Source organism: Sarcophilus harrisii, chromosome 2 (assembly GCF_902635505.1).
Source record: "Sarcophilus harrisii chromosome 2, mSarHar1.11, whole genome shotgun sequence".
NCBI lineage: Eukaryota > Metazoa > Chordata > Mammalia > Dasyuromorphia > Dasyuridae > Sarcophilus > Sarcophilus harrisii.
The window spans coordinates 158,275,551-158,294,075 of record NC_045427.1 but is presented as its reverse complement, the minus strand read 5'-3'; the positions used below and the strand labels follow the sequence as shown (position 1 = coordinate 158,294,075).

Sequence of the window (18,525 nt, the reverse complement as noted above, 5' to 3'; positions counted from 1 at the left end):
GGCTTCTGTTCCAAATTATCCCCTTCTTTCCCCAACTCCTCTCCCTTAGATGGCAGGTAGTCCAATACATGTTAAATAGGTTAAAATATATGTTAAATCCAATATGTATATATATATTTATATATATACATAATTATATAGTTATCTTGCTACACAAGAAAAATCATATCAAGAAGAAAAAATACTGGGAAAGAAAACAAAATGCAAGCAAACAACAATAAAAAGAGTAAGAATGCTATGTTGTGGTCCACACTCAGCTCCTATAGTCCTCTCTTTGGGTATAGATGACTCTCTTCATCACTGAACAATTGGAATTGGTTTGAATCATTTCATTGCTGAAGAGAGCCACATTAAGGAGTTATAAAATTTTGTGTCTATTTTGTCATCTGGCTGATCTGTTCCTTAAGATATTATTTTCTTCAATACTTGTACCTTTTTTTTTAACTAAACTATTAATTCTCTTCATGATTTTTTTGAGTTGCTCATTTCTTTTTCTTATTTTTCCTCTACCAATCTTATCCTTCTTCAGCTTGTCCAGGAATTCTTGGTGGGCTCATATCCAATTTACTTTTTTTTTTATTTGATTCTTTCTTAATGCTCATTTTTACATTGTTGTCTTCTTCTGGATTTGTGTATTGATCTTCCCTGTTTCCAGAGTAGCTTTTTATGGACATAACAGCTTTTCAGTTGGTGTTATTTGCTCATTTATACAACCTATTTCTTGATTATGAACTTTATGTTAAAATTGGGCTTTGCTCACGTAGGAATGGAAAGACACTATCCCAAGCTTCGGTCTTTTACTGTGCTACTATCTTCAGAGATAGTTCTGAAAATCTTTAAGTTTTCATTCAGTGCTTCCAATGAGGTATGATCTGGGGAGCCGTGGGGCTGCTGATCTTTTAGCCCTCATTCTGATCATTTCCCATGTAGAATCCCCACTCCACTGCAGCCATACCCATTAGAACCTCTCCCTGAACTGGAACTACAAAGAGGGCCCCTTCTTCCCTGCCATGCAACCATTCCTTTACCCTGGAACTGTGTACAGGCAATGGAGTTATTAAACAACACCTGATCCTGTGCCCAGTGGCAGCTCAAGGTCCTCTGAATTGCTTTTCTAACCAAGAGTCCAATCCCTTTACCATTCCTAGGATGAAAATTCCCCAAGATGAACCTGCTGCTGCCACAATTATCTCTAAGGCCCACCACTGGCATTGCCACTTTAGGAGTTCCTGGCCAGCTCTCCCTAGTGTTATAAACTGCTCCTTCCAACAATCTAAATTGTCTTGGATTGAAAAAGTGTCTCACAGTGACCTTTTATTGGCTTTTTTTTTTTTCCAGAATTCAAAATCATTTTAAAGTCATTTGGAGGAGAATGTTAGAAGAGTTTAGTTGGGTTGCTGTCTCTGCTTTCCATTTTGGAAATTCTGTTCATACCTATTAGCTTTATTCAAGAGTTTTCTCAAAATGGGTGGAAAATCCAAGGTTACTTCTTTGTTATAGTGGTCTCCAAACCTTTCCTAAAATGATCCAATACAAACAAAATAATGAATTTCTTTGCTTACTTTCTCTGGGTCAAAGACTTCAGAGAATAAAGAGTTAATTCTTTGATTTTAAAGTATTTCCTTAATTTGAATGTGCCTCTTTCCTGACTACATATGTAAATTAATGGCATTCTTAATGAAATGTGTTTACTATTTCTCCAAATCTCCATACACACCCATTTCCAAAAGCAAGTACTTCTTGCTTATCTTGTTTGCCTTCTTTGGAAAACCATGTCATCAGATACTTTTTGTCTAATAGTGTTACTGACATCTACTGGATAGAATCAGTCCTGCCTAGGGAATACAATGAAGAGAAGAGCTTTCCCCATTTCTCCATGCTCTTTTTAATTCCTTCCAATGGATAGGAATTCAACTTCAAGAAGTAAAAAGCTATGAGTTTCTATTTCTTATATGAGAGGCCTGTGCTGAGATTTTTTTTTTAACTGATTACAATAGAAATATTAAGAAATGACTGAGAAACCCCAGGGAGAATTGGGCATTGTCTCCATGCTAGTCTGACCTTTCCATAATTTTCCACCAGGTAGGGAATTGGGGAAGGCTGTTTAGGATGTAGATGGAAATAAAAAGGAGGAAAAGAATCTAACATATATTTAAGAAGGAATGTAGTTAGCAATAGTCATTTCCCTAGATTATAATCACAGAACCTGAGTTAGAAGACATCACAAATACCATCTAGCACAATCATACCTGAACCAGAATTGCCTCTACAAGATCCAGACAAGTGTTGAGTAATTTAGCCTCTGCTTAAAGATCTCTAGTAAGGGAGAAAACACTTACAAGGCAGAACATTCTATTTGGAATAATCCTAATTGTCAAGAAGGTTTTGTCTTACATCCAATCTAAATTTTTTGTTAACAATTCCCACTTCTCCTAGTTCTGCTCTCGGGCTAAGCAAAATAAGCTGAATCCCACTCTCACACGATAGCCTTTAATACTTGAAGACAATTATCATATACCTCCCTATGTCTTCTCAATAAATATCTCTGGTTCCTTCAGCTGACCATTAAACAAGCTTATTTTAGGGACCTTAATTATTTTGTTTATATATTTCTTAAAAGTGGCACCTACAACTAAACATGATACTCCATATGTGGTTCTGACATACTTTTAGAGATTTTATCTTATTTAATATGTATCTTTCTTTAAAAATTACATATCCCTTTTCTTTAAATCTATACATTTTAAATTTCCTAAAGAAGACTACTATGTAAGGGAATATTAATATCACAGAATGGGAGATTTAGAATTTAATAAGAACTGTCAAGCCAAATGTTAACCCCTTCATTTTATTGTTGAGGAAACAAAGGCCAAGAAAAGTTTAGAAGTATTCTGACTCCAAATCCAATAATCTTTCCAATATACAATTGCTGATTCACTATTGTCAATTATTCTGCAAAGTGAAGACTAATTAGTTTTCTATTATATGAATGTAACTTACATTTATTAAATTTGTTTAAAGTACTTGTACATCTAGATAAAAAGTCTGGTGACTACAACCAAAAGCTGTTGAATTTTTAAAAAAATATGAAATCTGTCCTTGTGATCCAAGACATAATTAGATTCTAAGAGCCCTAGGCTCAAATCCTGTCTATGACACTAAATTATGTGATCTTAATATCTCTGGGGCTGTTTCCTCATTTGTAAAATAAGGAAGGCAGGGAAAAGAATGCACTATTATAGTCCCTTCTTACTCAAATCTATAATCTATGATTCTATAGCACTTCATTTCCCACTAGCTACACTACTTTTGGACTGCTTTGGAACTCTCCATCATGATACCATCCCTCCTTTACACTCTTAGCCAAAGCAGACTTTGGAAGTAAGGATCAGGATCAAATTTGAGGAATTAAGGGAGAAGTTTTCAGGTAGTAATAATAATATACTAAAAGGGTTGGCCCTGTAGTTAGATGACTTTAATTCAAATGTTGATAGCCTCAGGTTAAATTAGGGCACAGAATTTAAGAGTTAGAAGAGACATCACTGTTCATCCAACCTAGCCTTCACAACTATCATCCAAAGAAGCAACTACCATGAAAAGTTACCAGCCATGTCCACTAACTATCAAACACCTGTCACTCACAGGACACTAGCTGAGAAACAGAGTACCCTGAGGGAACAACATGCTAAGCAGGTCAAACCATCACCTTGAATATCATCTTCCCTCAGACCCTGGTAAAGAAAGCTCAGGGCACTGAATTTAAGTTTTAAGAATTTCTTTAGAATCTTTATAGCCCAATACTCTCACCCATAATCTTGAGAAAGTCTCTAAGAAAATGCAGTTTGGCTACAGTCACAGCTACTAAAAAACTCAAAGAAAACTCACTGCTTCCAAAGTACTTGACAAATAGTTCAACATCAGGAACTGATATGACTTTATCAGTGGAAATGATATTTTAAAATAGGCATTATCATCTGCTTTGCCTCTGTACCCTAAGATCCATGGAACTTTTATCTGACTTGCAGCTGAAGCCTTCCATTTGTACTGTTTCCTATAATAAAATATGAGCTATTTGAAATCAGGGTCTTTCTTACTTTTCTATTTGTATTCTTGGCATTTATCCCAGTACCTTGAAAGTTTAAGTAAGAGTTTAATAAATGTTTTATTCATTCATTTAGTCCAAGTCAAAAGAATCCCTTCAAGAAGCTATTTAAATTCTAATTGAAGATGTCCAATGAGGGAAAATCTGTTACAACTCTCCATTTTTAGATAGCTCAACTTGTTTGGAAATTTTCCCTTATATCAAGACTGTTTATCTTTCTATAATATCCACTCATCATCACTAGTCCTGCCCTTTGGCAAGCAAAATGAGTCCATTCTATTTCCTGTATGTCAACCTTCCAAATATTTGAAGAAAGCTATATCCCTGCTATATCTCATCCAGACTAAACTTTCAGTGTTTTTGATCACTCATTATATCATGACCTGGAGACCCTTCACTATACTGGATACCCTCCTTTGGTAGATTCTACTTAATCAATAACCTCACTAAAACGTGATCATCATGTACACAAATACACAAAAATAAAAAATAACAATGACTCTATGATTGATGACCTATAGTCTTGAACCTTAGTTTCTTTGTCTTTAAAAAAGAATTGATACCTGACCTACCTTGAACATAGAATTAGTCTGAGAATGAAATCATATAAAAAACTGTAATCATAAAGACATATAAATATAAGCTATTATCATAAGCATTTTAACAATAAGGCCTCTTGCCAGTAAAATAAAACCCGAAGACATTTACTCCTTAACCTGGTATCTTACCACCATATTCATGGAATTTCCTTTTCAATTAATAGAGGTTAAAAGACATTTTATATTTTCCCTTTCCTCTTGCCTTTTTTTCACCTAGATCCTAGAAAGTTATATTATATGCTATTAAATTTTGGAGGTACTAAACAAAGAACTAAAGATTCATAAAATTTCAGCAGAAAAATCAGTTTCAAATTGACTTTTTCATCACAGGGAATAGGGAAGAGTGAAAGGTTTTAGGATAAAAAACTAAATGAAACACCTGGAATAGAAAAGAATAAAAGGAAGTCTGAAGAGGATCAGAGAGACATAGAGGTACTACAGCCCTACTCAAGGATGAAGTTTTATTATTTTTTTTTACCCTATCTACTTCCAGCCCTTGCTGAGGACCTTTAGCCTCTGATCCAGGCAAAACAAGTAAAGACTCCAAAGATAATTAATGTCAAATGTAGTTATCACTAAATTTGTGGTGCAGCATCATCACTGACCAAAGTTTTCACCTTCTGCAGTGCCTTCATCATTGGCCACCACACACATCTCTCTCCAGGGAAATATAACAGAGAGAAATACGTACAGATAAGGTGTATACAAGGAAAGCCACACAGATAATCCAACTTCTCAGAGTGACATCGCCCCTGGAGCCCAAAGGTTCCCCTGATTTTCTGTCTCTACTGCTTCCTAATACATTCTCATAGTCAAACACACTAGTCAGGCCACTGTGTCTTATGACTACAGGCAGCCTTAAAATGGGGGAGGAGGGGGAAAGAGGGAGAGAGAGAGGGAAGGAGAGAGGGAGGGAGGGAAGCAGAGAGAGAGAGAGAGAGAGAGAGAGAGAGAGAGAGAGAGAGAGAGAGAGAGAGAGAGAGAGAGAGAGGAGAGCTGGCCTTAGAGTAATTGTTAGCAGCTCCTGCTGCTGCTCTTTTTTCAGTAGATCAAATGCCCAATCTCTATGATTGTAGTTATGTAATGTCCTCCTCAAACACATCCTAGACATCCAGGACTGATATATAAAGAGGAATAGTTGGTCCCAGAAAGAATTAACTAAAGTAGATGAAGAAAAAAGAAAATAATAATATCCTCAATTTACAAGAAGAAAGGGAAAAATGCTTTTTGAGTCATGGGTCAACATGGATGAGCACCTCCAAATAAGGACTGCCAGTTACCGTGTACTATCATTCATCTTCTAAAGGAAAACATTTTTTTTTTTTTAAATAAGGCTCCAAGAGCATGCCAAGTTCTATTACTAGCATATTAAAGAAATGATCCCTGCACTAAGGGACTAATATATTTGTGGCAAAGACTCTCTTTTCTCCTCATTAACAAGCTGCTTGTCTTTAGTAGCATTTGTGCCATATATAGACATATTCACTACTAAGATGTAACCATAAAATATGGGTAACATAAGTCCTTTACTTGGGTGGTCTTTTGCACCAAGATAGATGCATTTGCATGGGGTTTTAGCCCTTGAAATCACATTTACTTTTTTCTAGACTCACAGCATACATCTTATGGTGAGAAGGAAATCGAACTAAACAACTTGTGATAGCTAGATATGATATTTTAAAATCGCCATGTCTACAACAAAAGTTTGAAATCATAGATGTAAGAGAAAAGAGATGAGCATAAAGAAGAAGGGAACATCGAAGTTGGTAGTGAGAGGATGGTGGGAGTAAAGAAGGAGAATTTTGCTTAGTTCCTTCCAGAGGGAGTTGTTGCACCCATCATGTAACTTTCCAGGACTGTTTCCAAAACCTGGGCACTATTCCAGTGACCAGCTGTAATTAAGAAAAAAGAAAGACTGAATTTGGCAATATCCACTGAAAAAAGACATCATTTAGCCTGATCTTAAGAAGCCATAAATGTATTCCTTACCTCAGCTGATATTAGAGTCATAAACATCACTTTCAGGAGGTGATTGTCAGCCTTGATCATTGTGAAAAATTGGCTTCAATGTTTCTGTTTCACTCTTGTTGGGTGTCTCCTTTTACAGTCATTTAAAATGTGATATCTTGTGGCAGACTATGGCCAGATGCTTCTTTCTTCTAGCACTTTAAATATCTCTCCTTTACCACATTACCAAAACAATGATGTTAATGTTCTTGAACATTTTATTATGGCTAAGACTACCAATGGAGTAGGATTTTCCTAAAGAAGTACGATCTTTTTAAAGTACGATCAAGATCTTGACTCAAAAGACCTTGAAGTTTTAAATTCTGAAAGCAGAGGAGACTCTGGAAATACAAAGAAGTATAGAAGTATCTGTAATAGCAATACAGCTATGGGAGTCTAGTCTTCCTTGGTGAATTATCCTATGTGACTCTACTTGTGTTCACTATTTATTAAGAACCTAATAAATGCCAGGTACAGTGCTATGGATACAAACTAAAAGAATGAAAATAATACCTACTCATAAGAAGTTTATTCTATTAGGGGAAAATGCAAAAATGAATATGTAAAGAATAAATGTAAAAATAATAGATAAATAAAATAAATTAAAAAGTAGTTAAATACATTGTAGTTTGTTAGGGAGGACACTAACACTTGGAAGGATCAGAAAAGATTTTTTTTATAGAAAGTGATGCCTGAGATATCTTGAAGGGAAAAAGGCATTCTATGAATAGAGCTGAGGATAGAGTATATTCCAGGTAATGAGAAAGAACATGAATCATTGTGTGTGAGGAAGAGAAAGAACATCAGTTTAACTGGGTAATAAACTACTAAAGAGAGGAATAGTGTATTATGAAGCTGGAAAGATAGTTTGGAATCAGTTTGTGAAGAACTTAAAAGCTTAACAAAGAAGCTTATATCTAATGATGCTAAGGAAATATTAGAGTTGTTTAAATAAAGTTTAACTATGATCACACAAAGTTGGAAGGCATGAACAAAATAATGCAAGATAAAATGGGAAGCAGCTGATTGAGAAAAAAATTCTTTGCAACTAATATCTTTTATAAGGATTGGATATTCAAGAAATATATGGAACAAAAAAATAAAAAAGAGCTAGTCCCAAATGGATAAGTTGGTCAAAGAATATGAACAAAAAACTCATAATAATTGCAAATTATGAAGTCACATGAAAGATCACTCCAAATCATTAATAATAAGAGTAAAGCAAATAAAAACAACTCTGAACTCTTCACACTCAAAAATTATCACATAATGACTCAGTCCAAAGGCATTTATTAAGCACATACTATTATGCCAGGAATTGTAATAAGTGACAGGGATTTTTAAAAAAAAAAGTTTTTTGGAAGGAAAAAAAAACATGGTCCCTAACCTCAAGGAGTTATCATTCTAATAGAGTAGAAAACATGCACTCAACTACTACATACAAGAAATATAAAGTATAAATAGAAAATATTATCAAAATGAAAATACTACTTGAGGGGCACTAGATGGGAGGGAGAGAAGAATGAGGGGTAAAGTATAGAGAAAGATATTTTGTGGAATGTGATACCTGGACTGAAGGATGAAAAAATCTAGGAAAACCATGAAGGAATATATGAAGTAGAAAGGAGAAAATCATTTATTAAATGCCTACTGTGAGTCAGACACTATGTTAAACTTTACAAATAATATCTCATTTAATCTTCACAACCCTGGGGGATAGGTAATACTATTTATCTTCATTTTATATTTGAGGAAATTAAGGCAGACAGAGGTTTGGTGATTTCCTAGGTCACATAGCTAATAAAAATCTGAAGTCAGGGGCAGCTACGTGGCACAGTGGATAGAGCAACAGCCCTGAAGTCAGAAAGATCTGAGTTCAAATTTGATCTCAGACACTTAATACTTCCTAGCTGTGTATCCCTAAGCAAGTCACTTAACCCCAACTGCCTCAGCAAAAAAAAAAAAAAAAAAAAAAATCTGAAGTCAAATTTGAATTCAGATCTTCCTGACTCCGAGCCCAGGGCTCTATCCCCCCACCACAATAAAAGAAAGTAGAGAATGATGAGAGTTCCAGGTATAAGAGAAAGGACAGTGAAAGACACAGAGTTGGAAATTGGACTGCTGTATACAAGAAATAGCAAGTAGATCAGTGTATCTGGATAGCTTTATATATTATTCTAGAGAAAAGAGAATCACTGAAGCTAGTAAATGGTCAGATCTTGTCTTTAGGACAATCACTTTTTAGAGTGGAGAGTAATTTAAGGAAGTGAAACCAACCAGAAGGCTATAGTAATAGTTCAGACATAAGATTATGTATAACTCCTCTAGAGCAGCAGCTATGTGAGAAAAGAGAGAGAACTTTTATGAAAAACTTTGTTATAAAAATAAAAACAACTAGACTTGACAATAGACTTTAGAGTAAGTTCAAATGAAGAGTCAAGAATGATACATATCTAAGATGTGAACCTAGGTTACTAGGTGAAGGTGGTCCCTTGACAATAATAGGGAAGTTACAAAGAAAATAGTTTTTAAAGGAAAATGTGTTTTTTTCCAGAAAGGTAGCATTTGAGATATCATGAAACATCCATTTTGAGACATCCAAAAGGTAATTGGGAATTTTGGCATAAAGGTCAGGAAAAACACTAAGGCTAGATATATAGAGCTAAGAATGATTAGTGTGTATGTGTGTGTCTGTGTGTCTGTATGTAATATTAAAAAGCTGATGAGTCCATCAAACAAGATAGTACAGAGAGAAAAGAAGAGTGCCCAGAACATACTTATGAAGAAAAAAAAATCAGTTACTATATAGGATCTAAGTTTGTTGTTTTTATTATTGTGTAGTTCAACTCTTCTTGACCTCATTTGGAATTTTCTTCTAGAGATACTGGAATGGTTTGCCATTTCCTTCTCCAGTTCACTTAAGACCCAGGAAAGACAAGTGAGAAAGAGCAAATATGCAGAAGAATCAGGAGAATGAAATAAAACCTAGAAAGTGGAGAGGTACAAAGGTCTAAGGAGACAAAGTAGTGGAAGTGGAGGTACCTAGTAAAGATGACTTTCTTAAGAAGTTGAGCAAAGTGAGGTTTATCAGATGAAATGAAGGAAGGTAATTTTTGGATGAAAAGCATTATGTAGGTTTTGAGAAAGGAGTCAATAAATAAGGAGAGATCAAAGAAAAGAAATAAAGGTTAATAGAATGGACATTCTGTATGAAAAAATGGGAGGGGATGGGATCAAAATGACAAATTCAAGGGATTGTTTTGGTAAGGCAAACCTTTGGTCACCCCTTGTGAGAAAAGGATGAAATAGGAGTTAGAAAGGGGTAATCTCTGAGTAATGTAAGTGAAGTAGGGAAGAAGAGGGAACTTCAATTAAATAGTCTCTATTTTTTTTTGATAAAGTATGAACTCAAAAGAAGGAGTGATATGAGGAGACTAAAGAGAGATAAGAATGTTTAGAAAAGCCATCGTTCTTGAATGAGATAATAAACTGACTAAAGAGGTAAAAAGTACTGCCTTCTTGGCCTAGTTGTTATTATGTAACATAAATTTATAATGGATCATATCTGGATGGTTTTGTGATTTTTTTCCAGTTCTATTCAGCAGTCATGAAAATAGTAAAGAAGAAAGACAGTTACAATAATCTAAATTAGTATTTGATAAGGTATGATTAGTAATAAGACATAAGGATAAGAAATTAGAATGCAGAGGACAGTGTAGAGCAGGACTTCTTAAACTTTCTCCACTCACAACTCCTTTTCACCTGAGAAATTTTTATGTGAATCAAGGTATATATATACATATATAAATCAAACATTTACTGATAATAAATTACAATTTCATGACCCTCACATTCAGTTACACAATCCTGTATAAGGTCACAACTCACAAGTCACAACTCACAATACTAACTAATTATTATCACAAACGAAGCTTTATAAGAGGCAGAGATAATGAGGAAATATATTCCAGGCCTGAAAACTAATTTATGCGAAGACACAAAAATAGAAGATGGGATATTAGCAATTTGGAGAGTCTGGAGAGAACATAATATAAATGAATGAGATGGGAGTTCATAAACGTCTAATCTTGTGAGGAAAATGGAAACAGTACAGAAGATTTTGTATAGTAAAAATAACAAGACTTGACAACTAACTGATTGAGGGAAAGTGGGAAAAGAGAATAAAGAGTCAATGATAATCTCAAGGTTAAAAAATGGTAGTGATGACTAGGAAACTGGCAGTGATTTCAAAAGAGATAGCTAAAAGGATAAGGGATTAGATGGGGAAGATAATGAATATATTTCATGTGAAATACCATTGAGAAATCTAGGCAGTGACTCCAGCAGGCAATTAGTAATGCAAAACTAGTATTTAGAAGAGAAATGAAAGTTAGAAAAGCAATGAAACAAATCCCTAATTACAGGATTTCTACCACTAATCCATGGGATAGGGAGATATTAGTTAAAGAGAAACCTTCTCAGTCCTTTTAAAATACAAATTTTATCAAATGGGATAATACATGTAAATTACTTAAAGCATTATATAATACTAATTATCATTAATATCATCACAATTACTATAATGAGGAACCTGATGATGGGATATTACTGTCACTTCTTTGTAATTATTCTTTACCTAAAAGGGGGGGGGAAGGGGGAATAGATGTATCTTTTTAAATCTGAATCTAACATTGATCTTAGAAAAGATATTTTTAAGCTAGAAACTAAAATAATGGAGAATCATTAGAAACTAAAATGAACACAAAAAAATCTCACTCTTATAAGTCACTTTCTTTTTTGCTTGTTATTTAAAGACATGCAAAGTCTAGAGAAGCTACTAAGAGAAGCTGTGATCTATGGCCAGCCCCGAAGTCGAAGAGCATGGAAAAAAATCCTCATTCTAGTAGAAGGCATCTATAGGTATGTGAATGATCAGGGTATTTTAATCTGTGGTCTAAAATCTATTCGGGACAATTAGATGGCATCATGTATAGAGTGTCAGTTCTAAAGTCAGGAAGACCCATCTTCTTGGGTTCAAATCTGGCATCAGTCACTTACTAGCTGAATGACCTTAGGTAAGTCACTTAACCCTGTTTGCCTCCATGTTCTCATTTGTAAAATAGAGAAAGAAATGGCAAATCATGCTAGTATTTTTGCCAAGAAAAAACTCCAAATCAGATCACAATGAGTCAGATATAATTGAAACATCTGAGAAATAACAAAAAATAAATTTGACAGTCAGAAAAAGATCTACATACTCCATAGGTATGAGAAGTTAGTCACCTACAAAGAATCTGGTCTGAGAGTGCTCTAGTAAACCATCAAGCTCTCATCTGCTTATCTATACAGTAACCTTCATTGTCAGATCACTGGAAGTGCAGAATCACACAGAACCTTAAAGTTGAAAGGGATATTGTATAAAAACAGACAGAGACTACTTGGCAGTGTCTAGCCAGTACCCTTCAACATAGTAAGTATTTAAAACCTTAACTGAATTTGTTGACCTCATAGATCATATAATACAATTGATATCTGAATAAAGAATCTTTCATACTCTTCTCAAAATATATCATCTAGTCTTCACTTTAAGACCTCTAACAAGGTACAGCCAAATATCACCAGACAGCTTATTCTATTTCTGAATAGCTCTAATTGTTAGGAAGCTTTTTCCTTGCCTCATGTCTGCTTCTCTGGATGTGGTTCTTTATTGTGGGAATTTTTCAACCTGCTTTATGGAGGCATGCATATGGAAATGAGTTAACTTGAATTGATTCTTTTTATAAACTTTGCTTACCATATATTGAAAATCCCAGGTTACAAAGATATTTTATCCTATGATATTGTTTGGCATGAATTCTCATGACATTTCATATCTAATCATAGAATATATTGAGGGCTGCCTTAGAGTATCCTTATGAATTATCTGTTGAAAGCCATTTTTACTAAGAGAAACACAACTTATGAAGTATTCCTATTATATTTAGACTATGGGGCTACAGGGGCTACTAATCTCTTCATAGTTTGGCTTAGAAAGATTTTACCTCAAATTCAATTTTGTCCACACAAGATTTTTATATTTATGTTATTAAGGGAGCAGGAAGATCCCTCAAAGTAGTACCTTTGCTATCTTACTTGCTATTTATGCAGAGGAACTATTAACTCAGCAGAATGTTTCCCAAATGAATTTTTAATTAATCCTAATCTCAAGTAATTAGAAAGGAAGTTTCTAGGGGATAATTATTTTAAAAGTGAAAAAAAATGAATGAAATGGTAATTCCTGCATCTGAAAATTAATAGCATTGCTGCAAGTAAGGCAGGAAAAGCAGGAGCAGCATTTTTTGTATAGTTACAAAGTAACTCAAGTAACATAATTTTAGCCAAAAGAATGACAAGCAGAAAAGAAAAGAAATGTACTTCTTGTCAACAAATACTTTTTTTCATACACTGAAATTTCAAATTTTTCTTGTCTTTAAAAAAAAAACTGACTGCAGCATTTCTTATCCTGGCTGCTGATCGGAGCAAAATAGACAGTCTTCTCACATCTACCTTCCCATACCTGATCCAGTGGGTCTGGTTGTTTCACATACTAGTAGAGTTGTAAACTTGGCCTTTATAGTCTATTGTCAATCACTGGTTTTCTTTAAGACCTATTAGAATACAAGGTGACAACCAGGATGCATAAAGACTGTGAAAGAACATTAGAATAATTAGCTTACTCATTGATCCTGAACTTGCTACTCAAAAAAAAAAAAAAAAAAAAAAAATTGTCAAATTGACTTTATGTTGTCACAGATTCAAGCCTCTTTCTTCCTCCTGTGTAATTTGTGCCAGCTGCAATGCACCATAAAACTGGAGTGAGAGAACAAACCAACTCTTATCTAAACACCTGTCATTCAGGATTGGAACAGCTTAAAAGCTGATCAGCTGAGCCAGAGCAGACTGGACATCTCCTTTTAAGCAGAATAAACAGAACCAAACTGCAAATAAACACAACTTGGCACAACTAAAGGAAAGTTAAGTTTTAAACACTTTGATCAAAGCCGAAATTAAGAGGACCACCAGCATTTTACTGTCAAATATTCTTGTCAGTTACCCAACCTACAGAAACCACTGCAAAGACTGGGTTTTGTTCATTTCCTAAATCCCATCTAAATCCCAATACTGTTCTGCCACAGTATCTGCAATACAGACTTAAAAATTATGGATTTCTTACAGAAATCAAGAAATTGCACCAGAATTCAAGTTTAAATGTCTCTAATATTTATAACTTAATCTATGGTTTATGTATTTGTTTTTCTTATATGTTCTTTTCAAAGAATCCTGGAATAAAGCTTTTAGGGACTTTTTAGAAGAGAATGATTTTTCTTTTTTTTTTTTTTTCAAACGAGTATGTGAAACTTACCATGAAAATAATCTCTAACCCAAAAATTCTTATGAATAGGCCATAATCTCCCTGGATTTTGGTTTCTTCATCTTTAAAACAAAAAAGGTCAAACTAGATTATACTTGCAACTCAATCATTCTATGATTCTGTGTGACTGTTTTCTAACCTTTGCCATAACTCAACAGTGATTAAAATACCTCTAGTTGATTTTTCTTAAGAATAATATGAGAATTTCTATTTTTAAATATTTTGTTTGTATATAATTTGTGGATAGTCATACATACAGCATTATTGGGCTGCTTTCAGTTCTGATATCATGATTTTTTCCTCTTTTCTGCTATTTCTATTATCACTGATCCAAGATCCCTTACAAAAGTAACAAATACAAGAAAAAGTCAAGGAATGGTTAAGGAATATTTAGAACCCAAGTGTCAAGTGACGGATGGTTTCTGGATCCCACTTACATTTATAAAACACCATTTTAGTGTCACTAAATAGTTATTATATTTAAAAGGTAGATCAGTGTGCTATGAATGGGAAAAAATGGCATTAACTTGAAAAAGGAAAGTGAATACAGGACCTTTATTGGACAAATGCACATTGCACCAAGTGCTGCAGCTGTGATGTATGGCAAACATAAGAGAATCAGTTATAACATTCAAAAGAGAAGAATAGCAGAAAATTAGAAGGTAACAACTTTCAAAATATAATCAGAGAAAAGTGATCTACTTGAATTTAGGACAGCTATCAAAAGAATGAACAGAAAACCTATAGTAACTTTTACCCAAAGTTCTTCATGTACTTGAAAAGAACACAAATAAGTCTTCTCTTCTCCCATCTCTGTGCTAAATTCTGATGGAACCAAATGTGAAAAAAAATTACTAATGTGTACATATGCAAGGAAAAATAGGGAGCTGTATGATACAGATAGGGAAGTTTGTGGGTACTTAAAAAGGAAAGCAGTAGTTCCTATAATTCCATAAAGGTTCACCCAGAAGTAGTAACAAAAAAGCAGAGATAATGCTAAACATATTTAATTTCCTTTTTATGAATGGTTATTGGATTTATAAATCAATAAAATCTAGATACAGAGATATATAAATTTCTTCAAGGGATATGATAGTTATGGTATCCTTTTCAAAAAGATAAAAAATATATAGGTTGGATATATTTCAGTGAAATCCTAGCTGCATAATGATCATACATAGTCTTAATTAATATATTTATGTCATTTTATGAGAGAATTTCTATTGGTATGCCACAAGATTCAGTTTTTGGTCCTACTCTGTATAACACTTTTTAATCCATAGATTATTATTCTATAGCCTAGGGCTAGGAAGTAGAAAGTCATTAGTATCAGGAACTCCTAGAAGAAGAAATTCCTTCTAATAATGCAGATTAGAGTCTTTTGTAAATTTATAATCTTGCAGAATTACCAGGAGTTTTTACAGATTAAGTGATTTACTCAGGGTCACGTAGCCATTATGTGTAAGAGTTGGGATTATGTCTTTCAAGACCAGATCTCTATATGATGGGAGTCTGGCTAACATAAACACATGATGACAGGCATATTCATTGAATCTGTCAATGCCAAAGGGTCAAAGAGTAAAAGACAAAATTAAGATTCAAAAAAGGCTACACAGAGCTGAGCAACAAATCTTGAATTAAAGATATAGAGCTGGAAGAGACACCAAAAGTCATCTCATCCAAACCTCTCATTGAAATAGGAGAATAAGACCCAGACAGGTGAGTTGTTTAAAGTTAAACAATAAGTGCTAAAGGTAGAATTTGAACCTATTTCTTATGATTATAATATCAGTACTTTCTTTTCCACTGCATTACACTGAAATTTAAAAGGTATAAATATAAAATTCTATATTTAAACTAAAAAATATTTATTAACTTTCAAGTTTAGATGAGAGGCCTTAGTTTAACAATGTTTCATATGGAAAAAAATTGATGGTTTTAATCAGCTGAATTTTCAATGTGAATTCTCAATATGCATTAAATTATGCTTTAAAAAGTCAATTTAGTCACAAGTTTCTCTAATAAATTTAGTGTTTAAAATAAGGGAGATGCAAATCTCATCAAAGCCTGGTTAGATCATATCATGTTTGCTTTTGTCTCCATTCACAGATATATCCTAATCTCATATATGCCATATTATGTTTGACTTGATTTAGCTTATATAAAGTAATGAAAATACAAAAACAAAAATACTCCAACTTATTCCTGCCTTTAATTACCTTATACTCCATTGGAATACAACAAACTTCTTTCCTCATGATCTCCAAATTTAATCTTGTTGATGTATCTACTTCTGTTAAAAGGCTCCTCTGTTTTCCCATTGACCTACTTGTAAAACCACAGTCATCTTTGATTTTCTTTTTCCTTACCACTCATATACAATTATAGTTGCTAATCTCTGTCAACACCTCCTCAGCACTTTTTGCATCTGTTCATTCCTCTCTATTCTTTTATTGCCATCACCCTAGTTCAGTGCTTCATCATTTATTATATGCAATAATCTACTGATGTCTTTACCTCCAACTGTTTCCCCAGCTAGAGCTGGGGAAACAGTTGGAGGTAAAGGAAAGGTAAAGGAAAGGAGGTAAAGGAAAAACAATCTTCCTAATATACAGGTCTGATCATATCACCTCCTACACAAAAATATTCAACCTGTTTCCTAAAAAATAAAATAAAATAAATTTGTTAGCCTAGCATTTAAGGCTTTTTATTATCTGGGTTTCTTTTTAATTTCATCTTCCCATCTCCGGTAATTTCAAAGATCATGGATGATGCCTACAATAAGTTCTCTTCTAAATTTTATTTTATGAAATCCTCTTCCTTTAAGGTCCACTTTGGCCACACCTTCCCTGACGTCATCAGTATTTTATCTGAACCTCTTTTATCCTTATCACTTTATATTTTGTATCATTCTTATTTGAGGAAGTATCATGGTATGTCTCATTAGATTAAAATCCTCTTAAGGGCAGATATTCTATCATTGCCTTTCATAAGATTTAACAGAGTCCCTAGCACAAACTGGGTGTTTTGTGGATAGATAGATAGATAGATAGATGGATGGAGAGCAAATGGATATAACTATATATACATATATAAAGATATATATATATATTTAATTTACTAATTTGTTGAATGCCAAAATGAACAATGTTATTTCATACTAATGCATAACATAATTCAATTAAATGCCTACTAAGCACCTACTCTGTTCAAAGCAATGAAAAAGGTATAAAGTGTACATAAAACACAATTTGTACTCTCTTGGAGATTACAATCTACTGGAGAATATCACAGACAACTGATAACCATACTGTACAATACATGCTAAGTATATAAGCCACAACAGGAAGATATGTAAAGTCAGGACCAGACATCAGTTACCTATAAAGCATCAGGTAGCCAGGGGTCCTCAAACTACAACCCGCAGGCCAGATTCGGCAGCTGAGGGCATTTATCCCCCTCACCCAGGGCTATGAAGTTTCTTTATTTAAAGGCCCACAAAACAAAGTTTTTGTTTTTACTATAGTCTCGCCCTCCAACAGTCTGAGGGACAGTGAACTGGCCCCCTATTTAAAAAGTTTGAGGACCTCTGACTGGTAGACACTAAATATTAGGGTAGAGAAAAGTTGAATACCATGGAAAGGGAGTCCAGAAAGATCTGGGCATTATCATAGGTCAAGAAAAGAGAAGTTAAGTTCAAGGAAGGTCAATTAAGAATGGATGAATTCCAAGAATATTGACTGATATAGTCAGGTAAATAACATAGAGGAAAGGAGGAAGGGAAAAAGGATTTATTAAGTACCTATCTGATAGATTGTGCTAAATGCTTTACAACTATCATCTCAATTAGTTGAACTTGATTTCAGCAACTACCTGTGCTCAGAGATACATTTGAAGAGTATTTCTTCCAATAATGTTGAGACAGAGAGGAAAGGCTCTCCATTTTAAAGGAAAAAATGTTCTAAAAAGAAATAAATGCATAGAACACTATTAGTATGTTTCTAAATGCAGTTCAAAAGCAAATATTAAAGTGCTGAAGCTAAAGTCTTTGTTAGCCAGTCTTAATTTGACTCAAATTATGACCTACACACACACACACACACACACACACACATATGTAAAGAGCTGAAACTCTTGAGTTGATGCATTGAGATCGGACAATCGAACATTTAAGGCTAACTACCGATTGGACAATACTCCATTACCATATGCTTAGAAAATGGCCTTTCCCACTATTCTGTGCTGGGTCAATTTTTTGGTGTATACAGAGAATTGTGGGAAGGATTAGGAGGTGGAGTAAGACAAGCCAGAGTTACTAGGGCGGTGGAGGTGGAAAAGGAAGGTCGTGGAGATCCTATGTCCATACCCTTCACTTCTACCCCTAAAGTCCAAGAATAAAGACCAAA

At 34.1% G+C, this 18,525-nt stretch overlaps 1 protein-coding gene across 1 annotated transcript in view; it reads left to right on the top strand.

Moving 5' to 3' along the window:
- SPTLC3 (serine palmitoyltransferase long chain base subunit 3) overlaps nt 1–18,525 on the top strand; it is a 188,834-nt gene that overhangs the window by 95,201 nt on the left and 75,108 nt on the right. Inside the window, exon 7 of the mRNA XM_003758184.3 lies at nt 11,523–11,628. Within this exon, the coding sequence (XP_003758232.1) occupies nt 11,523–11,628 (106 nt within the window). The remainder of the gene's footprint in view (nt 1–11,522; nt 11,629–18,525) is intronic.